A 16,684-nucleotide genomic window follows, 5' to 3' on the forward strand; every position below is an offset into this window, starting at 1 on the left:
TTTAGCATTAGAATTTTAGTACACATCTTATGTGAATACCGTCAGGGGAAATGCAGCAAAGGAATTAATCGACGAGTAAACTAAACAATCGGCAGTGTATATGCGCCAATTGCAGCTATGCACATGAAGAAGTCTCGATAGTTTAATGTTTATATGGTTTAAAATTAAAAGTTAAGCACAATTCAATTTTTTGGTCGACCGATAGTCAGTCGCTTAAGTATTATTTTACTAACAATGTATGGACTTATTATGGTCTGAATTAAATGATTTTTATTTATTTATTTTATTTAATACATGCTTATTCACATTATGTGCCGATTAGACTATTGTGCGAATAAGTCTCTTGTCTGCGGAGGCTTTTAGATTCACTTAATACGATAATCAAATATTTCTTTTTTGTTCTGATGGAATTTTTAAAAACTTTATACTGTTTGTGTGGCAACACTATTTTCAAACCCAACCGAACCGCCAATCTAACCGCGGTCTGTCATTTCGTTTCTAAAGTGCTTGGCTGGATTATCCACACTCGTGCTTTTTATTCAAATTTAAAATTCAAGAACTGCGATTTCGACACAACGTTTTTTATATTCACCTAAATACTATAAATTTTGGATTTTTTTTTAGTAATGGCTGAGCAGCAAGCTGTCCCCGATCCCCGTCACCCTGAGGCTCCCAGGCCACCTGGAGCTCCTCTTGTAGTTTCCCTACAAAGGGAACTCGAGGTGGTTTTCTCGGGATGATAACTTTTATGTGGTCAGTCGCTCGAGGGGGGCCTCGACAATCATGAGGTGCGCCAGCGACCGGTGTCCAGCGCACTGGATACTGCGGGATGGGATTTATTACTCTAAGTAATTCAAAAACTGCGATTTCGACACTCAACGTTTAAAGCTGGACCGACGATTGGGCAGCACAATCATTCCCCTACTCCCTGGGTGCTTAATTGGTGAGATAACAAAAATACCTTCTTTGTTTTTATTAGTGTATGACCTTTAGGCTGAGTTGCAGGCTTGTTTTATTGTTCATAAAGAATACTGTAAGTAATATTGTAAAAAGCCAACTACAACTAAAAGTCACTTGTTTTGTTGTAAATTTCATGCTTATGTGCAAAGTTTGTATATGCACTTTTGCTTGACAGTATATGTAATAAAATATTTTGGATATTTTGTTCTGAGACAGCCCTGCCCATGTTATATTTTTTGGTCCTTTTCTGTGGGAATGGATTTTCCCGGTTTAAAAGTAATTACTCAAGGTTATTAAATAACCCTCTCTTTTTTCAGCAATACAATGTTCCAGGAACTAAAGAGGAGGGCTTCAGAGGAGAGTATTCCTCTGAATGCCATATATGAGGAAGAAGCTGCCAGGTAAGTGATAACTATTTCTTAAGAATTGTGTTGTTTATACCACCTTATTTATGGACCCTTTATTTGGACATTCAATTAGTTCAGAATACCAAAGTGATGTGTGTATATTTTTTCTTTTGATTGATGATTTACTATGAAAAACTATGATAGCATTATTAACTAGTAGGTAAGGTGATGCAAATATTAAATATAAATCTTCAGTACAATCTATATACACTGGTGGTTGTGTAAATAGAAACACTACCAATGGTTGTTGAGATTATGTAAGTTACTTCAGTGCAATCATTTGTGTTTTGAAATAATACAGTAAATATTATGTAAAAAGTGTCCTTTGTTATTTAGGAGTAACATAGGATAATAGAAGTCAATCAAGTCTGCTCTAGCCAAAAACTAGGAATACTTAGTGGTATAACACCTGTACCTGATAACAGTTTGAGCGATTTGATATTTTTCTTGACACATTATGTTTTTCTATTATTCACATTATTATATATTATTTACATAGTTAACAGTTTATTATATTAATTATATAATTTTAATTTGAAACATCCCTATAGGAATATTCGTTGATTAATCAATTTACCAACAGTTAAAAACTTCATTTTTCCTTGGTTTATTCTCCATAAGGCGAGGGCTGAAAATCGGTGTTGTCGTTCCGGTTATGTATCTACATTTGTGTGTAACCTAAATAAACATTTTTTATTATTATTATTAAGTCAAAGAATATTCAAACAGTGCAGTAGTTAATTCAATGCAAAAAAAAAAATTAGCAAGATGATATGTTTTGTAATATAGTTTGAAATAAATATTTTGGAATGTTTTTTTACAGATATCCGGATGCTGCATCTCACCTGCTCTACGAGAGTGTGCTGCCATCGATGCGGAAGTGGAGGAGAAACTCACAGCCGGCTCAGCCACTCACCTTGGAGGAATATGCGGTGGCCTAATAAGGCTTGTTAAGTCCTGTTCTTTTCGCCACTGTGTCGGTGGCGGAAGGAAAAGCAGTCATATTAGTCATGCTCGGTTTCGAACGTTGCATCGCTGACAGTGAAGTGCTAGTCATCGATGGAACGTTCCTGACTGTCCCAGCTGGATTGTCAATTTGCCAAATTTTAACGGTACACAGTATAATTGCTGGACACAATTTTCATCCTGCTGTAGTCCTGATGCAGAACCTTCCTCTGTATGAGGCAGTTTTCCTTAGAATTTGGCAAGCAGCTGGCAATCCAAGACCACAACAAATTATAACAGATTAGAGAGTGCAAACGAGCAGATTGTTGGACGTAGGCGTTGAGGCTGTTGTAGATAACGTCCCAGAATTCGCTCAAGAAGTTGTCATTGCAGATAACATTGAGCAGGTAGCACCGGAGGTGGTCCAGGCTCCTATTCTGGAACCCGCCGATGTCCTGCCCGCGTCTCCCCCCCGCCACGATAATGATCGCGAACCTCAACCCCTTCGTTGCAACATCTGTGCGACTAACCCACTCGAAGTGGTGTTGATCCCATGCGGTCACACGCAATGCCAAACTTGTCTGGACCGTTTGTTTGAATTAAATTATGTAATTTGCGCAGTCTGTCGCTCTAATGTTCAATTTTCGAATCGAATTTTTTTTAAGAAATGAGGGGAGCGACTAGATACTTGTAATGGGTATTGTAAATATAGCTTGTAAACCTTTTACAAGTATGTTAGAGATAAATTTTATTTTCATTTAATTTAAATTAATTATTAAGAGATACTAAACTCGGATTCGAGAATGAAAGTGAATAGTCATTACTCCTAATATAACCTAAAAGAATCAGTTACTATAAAAACACAATGTAGAACAAAGTCCTAAATTAGACGATCACATATATAAAATATCTTTTGCACAAATAACAAATTCTACCTTTGGAAAGATATACAAATTTTGATGTCCTAGTCTACTTCATAATTTTGTATAAACCGAGAGTTTGTATATATTTTAAAAAGGATAGTTACAATAGCCTTGAGGTGGCGGGTATGGGGGACCCGCCAGCTCCCACTAAGGGCCGGGATGAAAGTGCACTATAGTTCCGATGTGCCTTTCCTAAGGTAGTTGATCCAGCTTCATAGTGGTGATACATCAGGGTATCTCCACTACCATGCGTAGGAGGAACTAGAGGTGGTTTAGTGGGTATGCTTCCCTTCCGGGAGAGACTCCCACATAACTGTTTCCCCCGAGGCACATAGTATGTTTAAAATATTCTCATAAAAAAAAAATTGGAAAACATTAGTTTTTGACGTCAAAGTTAGTACAAGTACCGATAACTAACAACTTTCCCAATAAAAAAATATTCAAAAAAAATAAAATCATATTCTATAACTGCATATGAATAAACTGTTAATGTAGTAAGGAGATAATTGTTTTCATTATCACTATGTAAATGTTTCTTTGATATAGTTTTTTGTTATCATACATATGTTTTATATATTAACCTTTGATTTGTAAAGTTTTCTCTATTAGGTTGTATTGTATAAATCACAATACTTTATTAAATAATTTAAAGTATGGGTTAATTTTTTACTTTGTTTCCCAGGATCTACATATGGAATCCCGTTCTGTAAAATGTTATTTATTGAATAAAGCAATAAAAGATTGAAAATAACCTCGCTTTTTATTACTCATTACAAGTCTTACAACGTTCCGGTGCGTTTCTTGGAGATCCCGGAACCTTCTTGTTTTGCACTCGAGTCTGGCCACCGAGGGGGTTTTAGTGGGTCGAACCCCACATGCCCCTGCCTTTAGAAAGCTTAGTAACGACAAAATAACTGTCACAGAAAGCTGTTACTCTTGGCCATCCTGTTACAAAGTCCTCCCATCATATCATTTTATGCGATGGCCAACTAGAGCCAACCGGTGAATTGATAATTTAGTAAATTGCTCTGTGGGGTTATTTGCTATAATGGGTATGGGGGCTTGAAAAAATGTTAGTACATATCTGAAAACGCATTTCAAATTATTTTTTCCAAAAATTAAGGCAAACATACAATTGAACGTAACGCGTCCTACCACGAATGCTCACGCGTTTACAAATGTTAAGATTAATCCTTACCCATTGTATGAATATAAACTGGTTAATTTTTTTGGAGGCTAAAGTTATTGATTTTACAAAAAGCTTAGCTGAGTAGAGTTAGCCCATTTTAACACCTTTTTATATGACTCATCTTAATGAGCTCTCATAGCAAGTGTGCATCCAACAAAAATTTGAAATTGAACTGAACTGGAATTTGTTGACAGTCAATTTTTGAATTAACTGTAGATGTGTTGAATTATGTTTCTACCAAAATGTCCCCAAAGATATATAACCCACCCCTCTATATAACCAAGAAATATAGTTATGAAAAACAGGTAAAATTATTCACAATTATGGCGCCAAACGTCAGGAAAATTATTGTAAGCTTGTAACAACAATTGAGCTTACAAATAGCAACTTAAGTTTGTTTATATAAATGATTTTGGTAAATTAACCTCGCAAACAAAATAAAAAAATAACTCCTCTTCGGGCTTCTCTCTACTTAAAATTTTGACTGAAACTTTTTACCGTCGGCCGCCTGCAATTTAGGGAAAACGAAATATGTAGATTGTATTGTTTTGATTGTAATTGATTTTCCTGGAGTTGTTATATAAATATACACTCAATAGAAACTAAAATAAATTAATATCATCATCTAAATCTTATCTTGATTTGAATTGCTTTATCAAAACATTTTAATAAGTTGAATGTTATGTAAAATCGCTATATTACAAAATATAGAATAAAATAATGTATTATAAAATTAACTGGTAACCAATATTATAAATAAGAAAAATTTGATTAATTGTTTGGTTGCTTTATAAGGACTACAAAACTACTGGACTAATTTGAAATTTCTCTCACTATTAAAATTCCATATTATCGCTGAATAAAATCATAAAAACTCGAGCATATCCAAAGTGAGAACTCTATTTCAAGAAACATATGATTTTAGAAACATTTTAAAAAGACAAGGGAATACAAAATACATAATCATATCATCAATTTAGGAAATAATTTTACAAATAGGAAGTACTATGGATGTCATACTGTAAAATTCATTCATTCAAAAATACACCGTCATTGCTTCTAAATTAATAATACTAAATAAAATAAAATAGTATGCAAATATCATGTGGACATTTATTGTCCAGTAATTTTTAAAACCTATGGCTGATGTACTAAATTAATTTAATTTATTTTAAATTTTCACCGTCGAAAAGGGCGCGAGATTTGAAATTTTTCGCAATACAAAAACATCAACTAAACTAGTAAAGTAGTCTAAACGAAGCATAATCATAGAGAATTAAACGCTCCTGATTGGCTAGTAGGATTCTGACAGCTGAGTGGCCGCCATGTTGGCTTCCAATTATCAGGCCGTACATTATTGGGCTGTGCATTATCAGTCCGTGCAAGATATTGTACGGCCAAATAATGTACGACCCAATAATTCGTGTACACCTACTTTCTATGGGACACGAATTATCAGGTCGTACATTATTTGGCTGTACAATATCGGCCCGTGCCGATAATGCTCGCCCCAATAATGTACGCCCTGATAATGCACGGCCTGATAATTCATGTACAAACAAACCATTGTTTGTACATGAATTATTGGGCCGTACATTATCAGGTCGTGCATTATCGTGGCTGTACATTATTGCCTCCCTCTATATTCAATGATGTATTTTTGGGAATTTTATTTCATTCTTCATCAACTGCCTTATGTAAAAGGGTTCATATTACACTCATTTTTATTCATATTTTTTCTTTTAAATTCATTTCTTATCATTCATTATTTCATGTTACATACATAATAAATATCTGACCTGTCCATATTTTGTTTTCTTTTCAATACCAGCATTAAGAAAAAGTGGAAAAGAAGAAAAAAGCATTCAATTTACACTCTTGTTTATTTTTGAGATATAAACCTAAAATAAAGATAATTTAAAATAATAAGTTACATAACAAAAATAAATATACAAAGGCTCGCAAGAAAGCATAGCCGATTGGGAGCTATTGAATAAAAACAATGAAAAATTATTATTATTGTTAATCAAGTATCTTTGTAAAAAATCTCGCTTTTTTATTGTGATGTAGCGAATTCTATATAATTATTGCATAATTACATTCAAAATTAAAAGCCAATCTTAAAATATATTAGAACGAAAAAAATTGAAATGTTAATATATCAAATAAATATTATTATTTATGTTGAACATTATTATTAAGTTAACACGAAATGCAACAATGTCAGCATTACATAAACATAGCCTCTCACAGTCATCATGACTCAGGAGGTTCATTAAAAACTCTCGAGCTCTTTTAACTTAAATTATAATAAATCAATACAATAAATGTACAAAATATACAATACTTTTAACAATCTTTCAACAGTCTTATAACTTTATGCCTATAGTATTGCACTTCAGAACTCTAGTGATGAGTAGTGTCACATTATTACTATTCAAAGTAAATGTATATGAGATTATTTCTAACCGTAACAAAACTTATATCTGCTTGCAGCACCACACTTGCATACACTAGGCGGGCACTTTGCCCTGTAACAAACAATGCTACAAACGGCCTGCCTAATCTTGCTGTGGCCGATATATTTTCAACTATTTCTGTACAGATGCTATGTGCTACCAAAGCATTATTTACAATAACTTTAACAATAAAACTTAGCTAACATCCCACTAACTGTATAAGTTGCTGTACTGTCGATCGGTCTAACATACACAAATCAAAATCAAATGTTTGAGTTGTTACTTCATATCGTCCCGTTTCAGCAATAAGGTTCACAACCCTCTCTAAATCTTCATTATTCTTGATCATCATGATTCTTTGCTGCAGACCACGTAGTTGCACCATATAATCGGGTGACAGGTCACCCGGCTCAGCATCTTCACCGAGACTACTTGATACACCATTGTCTTGCACTTTAGTTTCTGCTGACACTGATCCACTACTTTCTCCATGTTCGGTGTCATTATTTGAAACACCCAATTCATTAGTTTTTGCCATCTTTCTACTTTCGATTTCTTCCTCTTCTGCTGCTTTTCGTTTTCGACGTTTCTCTTCACGTTTTGATCTATCTTTGTGCTTCTTTGATTTCTCCTTTTGTTGTAGAGGTGGAGGTTCAACTACTGGTTCTAACTCGGGTTCCGCTTCCGGTTCTGGCTCTGGTTCAGGTTCGGGGGAAGGATCATGCTTGACCACAGGAGAAGGATTTTCAATTTTTACTTTATCATCATCCTCATCAGCAATTAGAGATACCTCAGAATCAGAATGACTACTATTTACATCCTCTGTACTTATGTGGGAAGCTTTTACAAGGCCACTCTTGGAGCTGCACTGTGAAGCAGTATCAATTGATATTGGTGATGCTGGTTCTGGTATTGAGCGTTCTTTGAGGTTAGGAGTTTCTCTACGTTCAATAATTTCAGGTTTTTCAGGAGGCGGTTCTTTAACAACTTTTTCATGTTTACTTTTTTTCTCTTTGCTCGATTCTTTGTGCTTTTCCTTTGACTCATCTCTTTTTTTATCTTTTTTCTTGTGTTTATGTTTCCTTTCCGAATCACCTTTTTCTTTTGATTTACGGTTTTCAACATGTTCTTCAGCTTCCGGTGGAGGAGTTTTTCTGAGTCTTTCTATTGAAAACTTATTGATAATTTTTTCGGGTTTTTGTGGTTTTTCTCTTGAATGTGAAGTATCTCTAGTTTGTTCTTTTTCTTTTATTACTTCTTTTACTTTAAGCAATTCTTTTGGTGACTCTTTAGGTGAATCTTTTACTTTGTGGCTTTCTTTCTTATGTTCCTTTTTTTCTTTTCTCTCTTTATCCCGATCATGGCTTTTCTTCTCTTTCTTCTTTTTTTCTTTACCTTCTTTCTCCACTTTAACTTCTACTGGCCTAGACTCAACTTCATTCTTTGGTTTTTTTGATTCAAAATTTTCTGATAAATGCTTTGATTTGTATTCTTCTTTTATGCTAGATGCACTATTAGACCTCTGTGATGGACTTTGTGGTCTTCTTACTGGGCTCACACAGCGCTTCTTAACTAAATCTGGGGAAGGTGGTCTTTCATTTGGTCTCTTACTCGGCTTATCTTTAGTTCTTTCTGCATCCTTATGATTTTTTAATTTCTCAGCTTTTATTTTGTCCTTCTCATCTTTCATTTTAACTTTCTCTGACTTAGGTTCTTTGTGTTCATGTTTTGACTTCTTATCAGAGCTTGACCTATCTTTTTCCTTTTTCTGAGACTTGATTGCAATTGCATTTTTTTCAACTTTTTTAGGATCTGGTGAGACTTTAGGTGGTTTTTGTATCGGAGCACCAAATAAAGTTTCAAAACTACTGGTTTTATGTGGAATTTCTTCTTTGTACTCTTTAGATTTATGTTTTTTAACATTTTCTGAGGACAATTTAGGTTTACTTACAAGCTGTTGTTTCTCTTCAGTAAATGAGTCTCGGCTTCGATTTTCCTGATCAGGATTTGTGTAAAATGCATTGTTTGTTGTTACTATACCTCCACCTTTTAATAACTTCTTCTTAAAATCATCATTTGGGTTTTGAAAAATAAACCTATCTTTAAGAGAACCAGTGCGTTGTAATGTAAAATCATATGAAAATGTGATCTTCTTAGGTTCATCTTTATTTTTTAAATATATTTCAATTGGGAAAATGAAACCTGCATAACCTGATTCACTTATCGAAAATGGTGGTTCCTTAACAACTGAAAAATAAAAATAATAAGAGTTATTAAATATTTTACTTTAATAAAAGTAACACCAAATTACGTTTAATTGAGCAACTTAAAATTTCAAGGCAATATTCAAACGTTATTTCTTGTCAAGAAAATGTAAACAACTTTTAAGTCATAATTCCGTAAACAAATATTACGATCCAATTACAGTTTAAATACCAAGAATGAATATCAAGATTATTTACCTCTTCTAGGTTTAGGAAAAGTTTCATGCAGATGAAAAACCACTTTTTCAACAAAATGACTGATATCAGCGCCTTCTGTGCCGCGCACGAAGACTTCCCAGTCATGAGTAAAACCTTCTGGTGACTTCTTAGATTTCAACGAAGCTGTGTGTCCTATCTCAAAACATACTTTAATCGTTGACATTTTGCACCTAAAAGAACAATTTTCATTGTGTTTAACCAAACTTCTAACTAAGGAAGTAGAAAAAAACTATAATATAGTAAAGTACGCACTGTTTAATTGTGTTGACAATAGTATTATTTAATAATACTTACTATTCCACGTCAATATATTTGCTGAATAACATATAAACATAACACTTATATATAGTTTAATCTTGCACTGTTTACAAAAATGTCACAAATATAGAAAAATATCTTTCAGCGCCCTTGTTATTTTTGTCCGCCATATTCAGATATCCAGTTCTTCTTCATTTAGATATAGATAGGTAGGCACCTATAGGTATTATTTAGATATCGACAGTCGACGAAACTAGTGATGCGCGTTGATTCAACGAAGCTTGTTGCATCAACCGGCGATCCTTCTCCGATGTATCAGCCCTTTTTTTCATTTAAATAGTTGAATGCATCGTACATATTACGTAGGAGTCACTGCTATTCTTTATCGCAGACGTGATGGCCACCTTACTATTAGTTGATAAAATCAAGGAAAAATTAACGTTAAGTTGAAGAAAAAGCCGTCTCAGACCACATCTCTATGCGAAACGTTCCGTTACAAATTGCTTCGTAAGGTCATGTTGAATAACATATAGCATATAAATATTACACACATTTTTCCCTTTTATATATTGCTCTTCAGTGAATTAATTAAAGATCGAAAATTAATTAAAGGTCGAAAGTAATGTCACTTTCTTGCGAAAATTTTGATTAGATTATAGATTTACAATTAAATTAAGGATTTAAAAATAACATTTTATTATAAGTACGAATGAAATATGCAATGACTGGAAAAATACTTATGAAATTGATTCCAATGCCAAAAGAAAAACGATATTTTATTTCCACTGTACTGTATGATTGACACTGTTCTACGAAAGACTAGGCGGTATGGTCGAGACTATAGCCTGTGCCATGGGCGAAAAAAAAAAAATGATTGACACTGACTTAATCTGTCAATCTTTAATATTTTTTTTGGTTAAATTCTAGAAGAAATTATAGAAAAACAAGAATTGATAAGCATGTCACGATTTATGACTGCTATTTTGCAACCATTAAAGTAAGTCAAAATATGATTATTTCGAAAATTAATTTTTAAAAATTATTCATATTTTATTGATAAAAATGTGTAATTTTCAGGTGTGTTGCTCAAAGCTTCCATACAATATCTCAAGTTCCATCAAGTAATGCTTTAGTAAAGCCAGATTCGTTTTTACTAACGGCTGTCAGAACTAAAGTTCGTTGTTATTTTCCGAGGCCTAACGAAGTGAGAAGAGTGCGTCGGCACGGTTGGAATGCAAGAATATCCACTCCAAATGGTCGAAGAATTATTATGCGTAGATTATTAAAAGGCAGGTTTGTTCTATCTCATTAGGATTTGTTATTTCATATGTAGAATCTAGTTTAAAAATAAAAAAAAGAAAACTTATTAAAACCCTTTTATTTCAAACATGATTTTAAACTTACATGAAAAGCTGTGCTATGCTTACATCTAGCTGAATAATATATAACAAAATAAAAGAAAATTCGACTAATACTAAAATCTAGAAACATCAATTGTTGACACTACACATGTAATAAAACATTATAAGATTTTAGAACAGGTTTACTTGCAACATCGGCCACTTGATATCTTATTTCAAAAAATAATCATGACAGCATGAAGCCAATGGATTAATTGAATAAGTATTTTTGATGTGAGACATTTGAACCATCAGAATTAGTTGGGGTACTTGCTGGTTTCAGTAGATTGGACACTTCAGTCACAACTATCGTTGTTAATTTTATAATAGCTAAGTGTGCAGCTAATTGTAGGACTAAGGCTCCAAAACCCTTGTATAATCCTGAAACACCTTCCTTTGATATTGTTGTATTATAGCAGTCCATAAAACCTTCGTAGCCAGTTAGAATGGGTGTAACTGATGTTCCTGTATCTAAGTTGTCTATGATAGTTCTTGTACCCTGGAAATAACAACATAAATTTAAGTAATTTCAAATCATCTAATGAAAAAAGTTATATCTGAAATATCTGAATAATGGAATGTGACCTTTTAATAAAGGGCTCAATTACAATAGAAAAATACCACTGTTTGTTATGAACTTTGTGCAAATGTCTTACAAACAACAATTTTTTTTTTGACTAAATATTGTTGGTCAATTTGTTAATGTTATAACAAATTTTGTCTGTACTTGAAACACTCCTTTTTGGTGCTAAACGAATAAAAGTAAAAATTGTAGCACAAACTGTTTGCTTAAATAGTTTGAGCAAACTTGTAGGTAAAAAACTTGTGATAGGTAAAGTAAGTATTCATAATGGTTAATTGTAGATTCATGAATTACTAGCTGTCGCCCACGACTCTGTCCACGCGGAATTGAAAAAAAACTTCCATCTAAACATTCGCATTTATAATATTAGTAAAATTTACTAACCTGTATGTGAAGTCTATGGATAATAGTTTCTATTGGATAGAAGATAATTTCCATAGTAATAAATGAGAAGATATTGGCTTTTAAATTAATATCTTCTATTAGTGGGTTCTGAGTGTTTTTGGGAAAGTTTGAATTATATGAATCACTCAGCTCATGGCGATGTCTTTGTTGGAATCTAAGAGCTTTTATTGTTATTTTTCTCAACAGCAAACTGCAAAAAAAAGTTATGAGATTCATCAGAACGTCGGTGGCTCAGGGGTTAAGCACTTGACTTGCAATCTGCAGGTCCTGGGTTCGAATCCCGCCATGTACCAATGTGTTTTTCGATTTTCGATTGACATATGTACATTTATCCGACGTTCTTACGGTGAAGGAAAACATCGTGATGCAACCTGCACATATCTGAGAAGAAATTCAATGATATGTGTGAAGTCAACCAACCCGCACTTGGCCAGCGTGTTTGACTATGGCCTAGTCACCCCTAACTTGGGGTAGGCTCCGAGCGCCTCGGTGGGGACGTATAGTGAGCTGATGATGAAATATTTAAAAAACTAGGAAAAAATTTGACGAAATTGTGACTATGAGATCCATATGGCATTGAGTAAACATAACATAATCCTAACATTAACTGTATTACTAAAAAAAACTGTTAAACACAAGTTTTAATCCTTTAACTGCCTCTAGTTGATATTATTGATGTCAATATGGTTAAATGTTACACCATAAATATGTATCACTACGATGTTTTCGTCATAAGTACTTCATTATTTATTGATAAAGATTTCATTTCACAAGCCTATGCATAATATAATTTAAACAACCATGATTTGTCAACGGGTATAAAAGGGTTGACATATGTTTAAGCTAAAATGTATTTGAAACACTAAGTTTTTTATAGTTAGGCCCTTAGTATCTTACAATATTTTCTTGTTACACTTCTTAAAATGAAATACGTACTGTGCTAGATATTTGGATACTCCTAATCCAGCTGTAGGTAGCACGATAGCCCAAATTGGTAGCATTCTACCTTTGCTCGGGGTTCCCCATTCTAGTATACGTAGGAATCCTTCTCGGAACACATCAAACAATGCAGGCTTATCACTGGCAATATCACTTTGTACGGTTTCAACCAAACTTGCAGAGTAAAACGGAGTGATTATAGCTAGACTGACACTGTGAAAATAAATTATCAAGATAAAATAGTTTTATATAATACTAATATATTAAGAAGTCGGTTAAAAAGTACACAACACTGCTTATTTACGGTGCTAAGTACACTATGCATCATAAGAGGTCAATCTCACCATTTTAAAGTTATATGTTGAAGGAACTGTAAGACTGTTTGACATTTTCCAATGTCCCTGAAAAATTAATAAAAGTTACAATGCTGATAATAATTTACGCAGAAGTTACAAAAATTTGATGTATACTAAGGATGCAAATCTGTTGTCAACCATTCAATTTGTGAATGAAGCTACGGTAGAAATTATAACATAAATCTATATATATAAAAGAAAGTTGTGTTAGTCACACACACTCAAGAACGGCTGAATCGATTTGACTAAAAATTGTTGGGCAGGTAGCTTAGAACCAGGAAATGGACATAGGATAATTTTTAACCCGTTTTCTATTTTTCATTCCGCGCGGACGGAGTCGCGGGTAAAAGCTAGTGAGGTTATAAATACCACAGTGCCACAGAAACTACTACTAGCGTGAGTTACTAATATGAAAACCTTGATCTTATTTACTACTCTTAATTTTATTAAATTGGCACATTTGTCTGTTTTATAAATGTTAAGATTTTTTGTATAATTCTGATATTTGTATACTAACTTGGGCCAATTAGTACCCTTTGATATTAGATCTTCTACGGCCAAATTAAGACCTTTAACAATACAAGTGGATCCAATTCCTTTCCACAATGTTGTTAACTCTTGTCTCCTGTGCAGTTTTACAACAACGGGCAGTAAGGTGTATGGTACAATGTGGTAACTTTTAAGACCTCGGTTCACCTGAACATATAAAAATGTGTTTTAGGATGCTCAAATTATTGATTGATAACCTTTAACAAAAGGAAGTAATTTTATTCTTCCAATGGGAATGATATGTACAATGGATAATTACAAAATGATAAAACTTTGTATCATATTTGAACTTTCAAAAAAATTACTCGATAACACAGATATTTAACAGAAGATTTCAATTTATACCTGACATTGACGTCTGAGCACTATGAATGGATGACTCAAAAGGTTTTCTGTAACAAGACTTGCTACACTTATTGCTGTTGTTACAAAGGTATTATTTTCTGAAACAAAGAATAATTGGTTGAAATATACATTATTGACGGTCGAGTTGGCGATTGTAGCTTTTATGGCGAACACAATTATATCTAAGGACTCACTATCCAAAGTTAAAAGTTGCGGAGACTGGTAGTTTTTAATAAATAAAATCGTACTTAGGTTAGTTATTTTCGCTACTTTTGACGTAACTTTGACAGTTTTATTTGTTGTCAAAGGTTTTTATTTTATACAGCCATAAGTCATGTATGCTACTAAAATAAATTTAAAAAAAAATAACAAAAAAAACATATGAAATAGGCAGAATTTGATTCCCTAACAAAAGAAATTTGCTACGTCTCCGGCGCTATGGGATGAGCAGCCCCTCCGCCCTAGCGTAACAAGGCGCGGGTGCCTATACTCGCCTCCGCAGCTGAGGCTTTTTGGTCGCCTTCGGCGACCAGCCTCAGCCGCTACGGCTCGCACAGGCCCCCGCGCCTTGTTACAGCGGGCGGGGGCTGCTCCCCCTCCGCGCCTCCGGCTTTTCATATACACTCTAGGGGTAGGGCAGAAAGTACCACGTGGTGTCGGGGTTGACTGATTCGGTTCTGTGACTCATATCCAACCTTACAATACAAATTTACAAACAATTTAATACCACAATGACGCCACGCAACTGAAAAACCGTTAATAGATAATGCCAAAGAGTATGTAAACATTTCGCTAGTATACTATGAAATGGTTACATACTCTTTGCTACTTCGTAGTTTTGCGTTCCGTGTCTTCAAAATTATGAAATAAGTAAACAATATAAATGTCAGATTTTTATTATTTTTAATCAATTTAAGATAACATTTCGAAATAAAAATTAAAATAAATAATATGTTTGGTTTAAAAAAACTTTAATCGAATTAAATAGAGTATTTTTTTTAATTTATTTTAGTAGCATACATGACTTACGGCTGTATAAAATAAAAACCTTTGACCACTTATAAAATAAAACTGTCAAAGTTACATCAAAAGTAGTGAAAATAACTAACCTAAGTACGATTTTATTTAATAAAAACTCCTCTCTCCGCAACTTTAAACTTTGGATAGTAAGTCCTTAGATATAATTGTGTGCGCCATAAAAGCTACAATCGCCAACTCGACCGTCAATAATGTATATTTTAGCCGAATAATTATGAAGAGGAGAAACATAAAGAGGAAAGGTTCCATAAAACTGATAACTGTGGATTTCAAAAAATCTTTTACCATTAGAATGATAAATTATCCCTGAATAAAATAGGCTATTTTTAATATTTTTATAAAATGATTACAAATAAATGACCACAGCCTGGATGGACTGGTCGCTAGTCTTACAAATATTATAAATGTGAATGTTTAGATGGATGGATGTTTGTTGGTAGGTATCTCTATAATGGGGGCCAACGGGTCTTTATGATATTTGGCATCTATATAGAACATAGTCTGGATGAACGCAAGCGGAGCTTATTAAGTTGTATTTTTAATTTCTCGCAGACGGAGTCGCGAAGTTAGTAATTTGTAAACTTTAAGTGGATAGCATGTGCCATGTCAGCAATCTAAGTTCTGCAGCAATCTAATCTAAGGTAATGAATATCGTTTAAAAAATTTAATAAAGTTACTAGTTTCTAACCTTCTTCAGGAATATCGTCCATTACGAGCGGCGGGCCCTGGAACTCCTCAGTCATTGGTGTATGATAGCCGTATATTTGTTGATATCGCGTATCATATAAATCGTTACTTTCTCTGTTTGGATCAAAACCGAAAGGACGATTATATCCGGTATAATCACCAAAACCAGCCATTTTATAATTATCTAACAGATGAGTATTATGACATGGTTAGAGATGTTTCCGTCATTAAAATATATTTTACGAGATTCCGTGCTTAACAAAAGATTTCTAACGTGAGTTCTTGAATAATTAAAAATAAAAGTTGGACATAATAATGAATTATAAAACACTGATACTGCAAACTGCAATCAAGCAAAAGCAACATTAAACTCTACTCTGTCATGTCATTGTGACTTTGACATCCGTTTGCGTTTTTTTAACTTTTTAAATGTTTGTTACAGATCATGTAATGTTCGATCTTTCTAGGATTAAGGTTGGTTTTGAGACCTCCGTGAAGTTGGCCTCCTCACTTTAATTTTTTTAACTTTTTTTTACGCAAATCGTTTGAGAATCGTTTGAGAGGGTTTGAGAGAAAAGAAATATCGTTTGAGAGTTCCTACTTTCTCCGTAAAAACAATTTCAAATTCTAGTGTGAAGTTGGCCCCCTCACTTTACTTTTTTTTATTTTTTTCAATGCGAATCGTTAGAGAGTCGTTTGAGAGACATAAAGAGAAAAGAAATATCGTTTGAGAGTTTTTACTTTTTCTGTAATAAATA

General features: G+C 33.6%; 3 protein-coding genes and 1 long non-coding RNA gene across 4 annotated transcripts; 2 read left to right on the forward strand and 2 right to left on the reverse strand.

Annotated features, from left to right (window-relative positions):
• Nucleotides 1-335: 335 nt before the first annotated feature.
• LOC123722132 lies at nucleotides 336-3,212 on the forward strand. The gene is made up of 3 exons (XR_006756430.1): nucleotides 336-943; nucleotides 1,278-1,361; nucleotides 2,191-3,212. It is a non-coding gene; the product is annotated as an uncharacterized LOC123722132 (long non-coding RNA).
• Nucleotides 3,213-6,473: 3,261 nt separating this feature from the next.
• LOC106719006 (protein AF-9) lies at nucleotides 6,474-9,870 on the reverse strand. The gene is made up of 3 exons (XM_014513241.2): nucleotides 9,661-9,870; nucleotides 9,346-9,536; nucleotides 6,474-9,130 (listed from the first exon to the last, which is right to left on the reverse strand). The coding sequence occupies exons 2-3, from the start codon at nucleotides 9,527-9,529 to the stop codon at nucleotides 7,083-7,085; spliced, it is 2,232 nt and encodes a 743-aa protein (XP_014368727.2). The 5' UTR covers nucleotides 9,530-9,536; nucleotides 9,661-9,870; the 3' UTR covers nucleotides 6,474-7,082.
• A 631-nt stretch (nucleotides 9,871-10,501) lies between these two features.
• LOC106717968 (39S ribosomal protein L34, mitochondrial) lies at nucleotides 10,502-10,951 on the forward strand. The gene is made up of 2 exons (XM_014511960.2): nucleotides 10,502-10,621; nucleotides 10,702-10,951. The coding sequence occupies exons 1-2, from the start codon at nucleotides 10,584-10,586 to the stop codon at nucleotides 10,934-10,936; spliced, it is 273 nt and encodes a 90-aa protein (XP_014367446.1). The 5' UTR covers nucleotides 10,502-10,583; the 3' UTR covers nucleotides 10,937-10,951.
• A 64-nt stretch (nucleotides 10,952-11,015) lies between these two features.
• LOC106717417 (solute carrier family 25 member 46-like) lies at nucleotides 11,016-16,281 on the reverse strand. Its single transcript, XM_045682786.1, has 7 exons — nucleotides 15,928-16,281; nucleotides 14,202-14,299; nucleotides 13,825-14,003; nucleotides 13,296-13,352; nucleotides 12,949-13,164; nucleotides 11,992-12,202; nucleotides 11,016-11,523 (listed from the first exon to the last, which is right to left on the reverse strand). Exons 1-7 carry the CDS (start codon nucleotides 16,097-16,099, stop codon nucleotides 11,236-11,238), a joined length of 1,221 nt encoding a protein of 406 aa, XP_045538742.1. The 5' UTR covers nucleotides 16,100-16,281; the 3' UTR covers nucleotides 11,016-11,235.
• Nucleotides 16,282-16,684: the final 403 nt, after the last annotated feature.

Source organism: Papilio machaon, chromosome 20 (assembly GCF_912999745.1).
Source record: "Papilio machaon chromosome 20, ilPapMach1.1, whole genome shotgun sequence".
Taxonomy (NCBI): domain Eukaryota; kingdom Metazoa; phylum Arthropoda; class Insecta; order Lepidoptera; family Papilionidae; genus Papilio; species Papilio machaon.

Excerpts from the sequence above, each read along its gene's own strand:
- LOC106719006 (XM_014513241.2), bottom strand. The coding sequence starts at position 9,529 with ATGTCAACGATTAAAGTATGTTTTGAGATAGGACACACAGCTTCGTTG. Across the intron at positions 9,131-9,345 it reads TTTTCCTAAACCTAGAAGAG|TTGTTAAGGAACCACCATTT; the intron begins GTAAATAATCTT and ends TTTATTTTTCAG.
- LOC106717417 (XM_045682786.1), bottom strand. The coding sequence starts at position 16,099 with ATGGCTGGTTTTGGTGATTATACCGGATATAATCGTCCTTTCGGTTTT. Across the intron at positions 14,300-15,927 it reads GGACGATATTCCTGAAGAAG|AAAATAATACCTTTGTAACA; the intron begins GTTAGAAACTAG and ends TCTTTGTTTCAG. Across the intron at positions 13,353-13,824 it reads AAGGGTACTAATTGGCCCAA|GGACATTGGAAAATGTCAAA; the intron begins GTTAGTATACAA and ends TTAATTTTTCAG.
- LOC106717968 (XM_014511960.2), top strand. The coding sequence starts at position 10,584 with ATGTCACGATTTATGACTGCTATTTTGCAACCATTAAA. Across the intron at positions 10,622-10,701 it reads GCTATTTTGCAACCATTAAA|GTGTGTTGCTCAAAGCTTCC; the intron begins GTAAGTCAAAAT and ends TGTAATTTTCAG.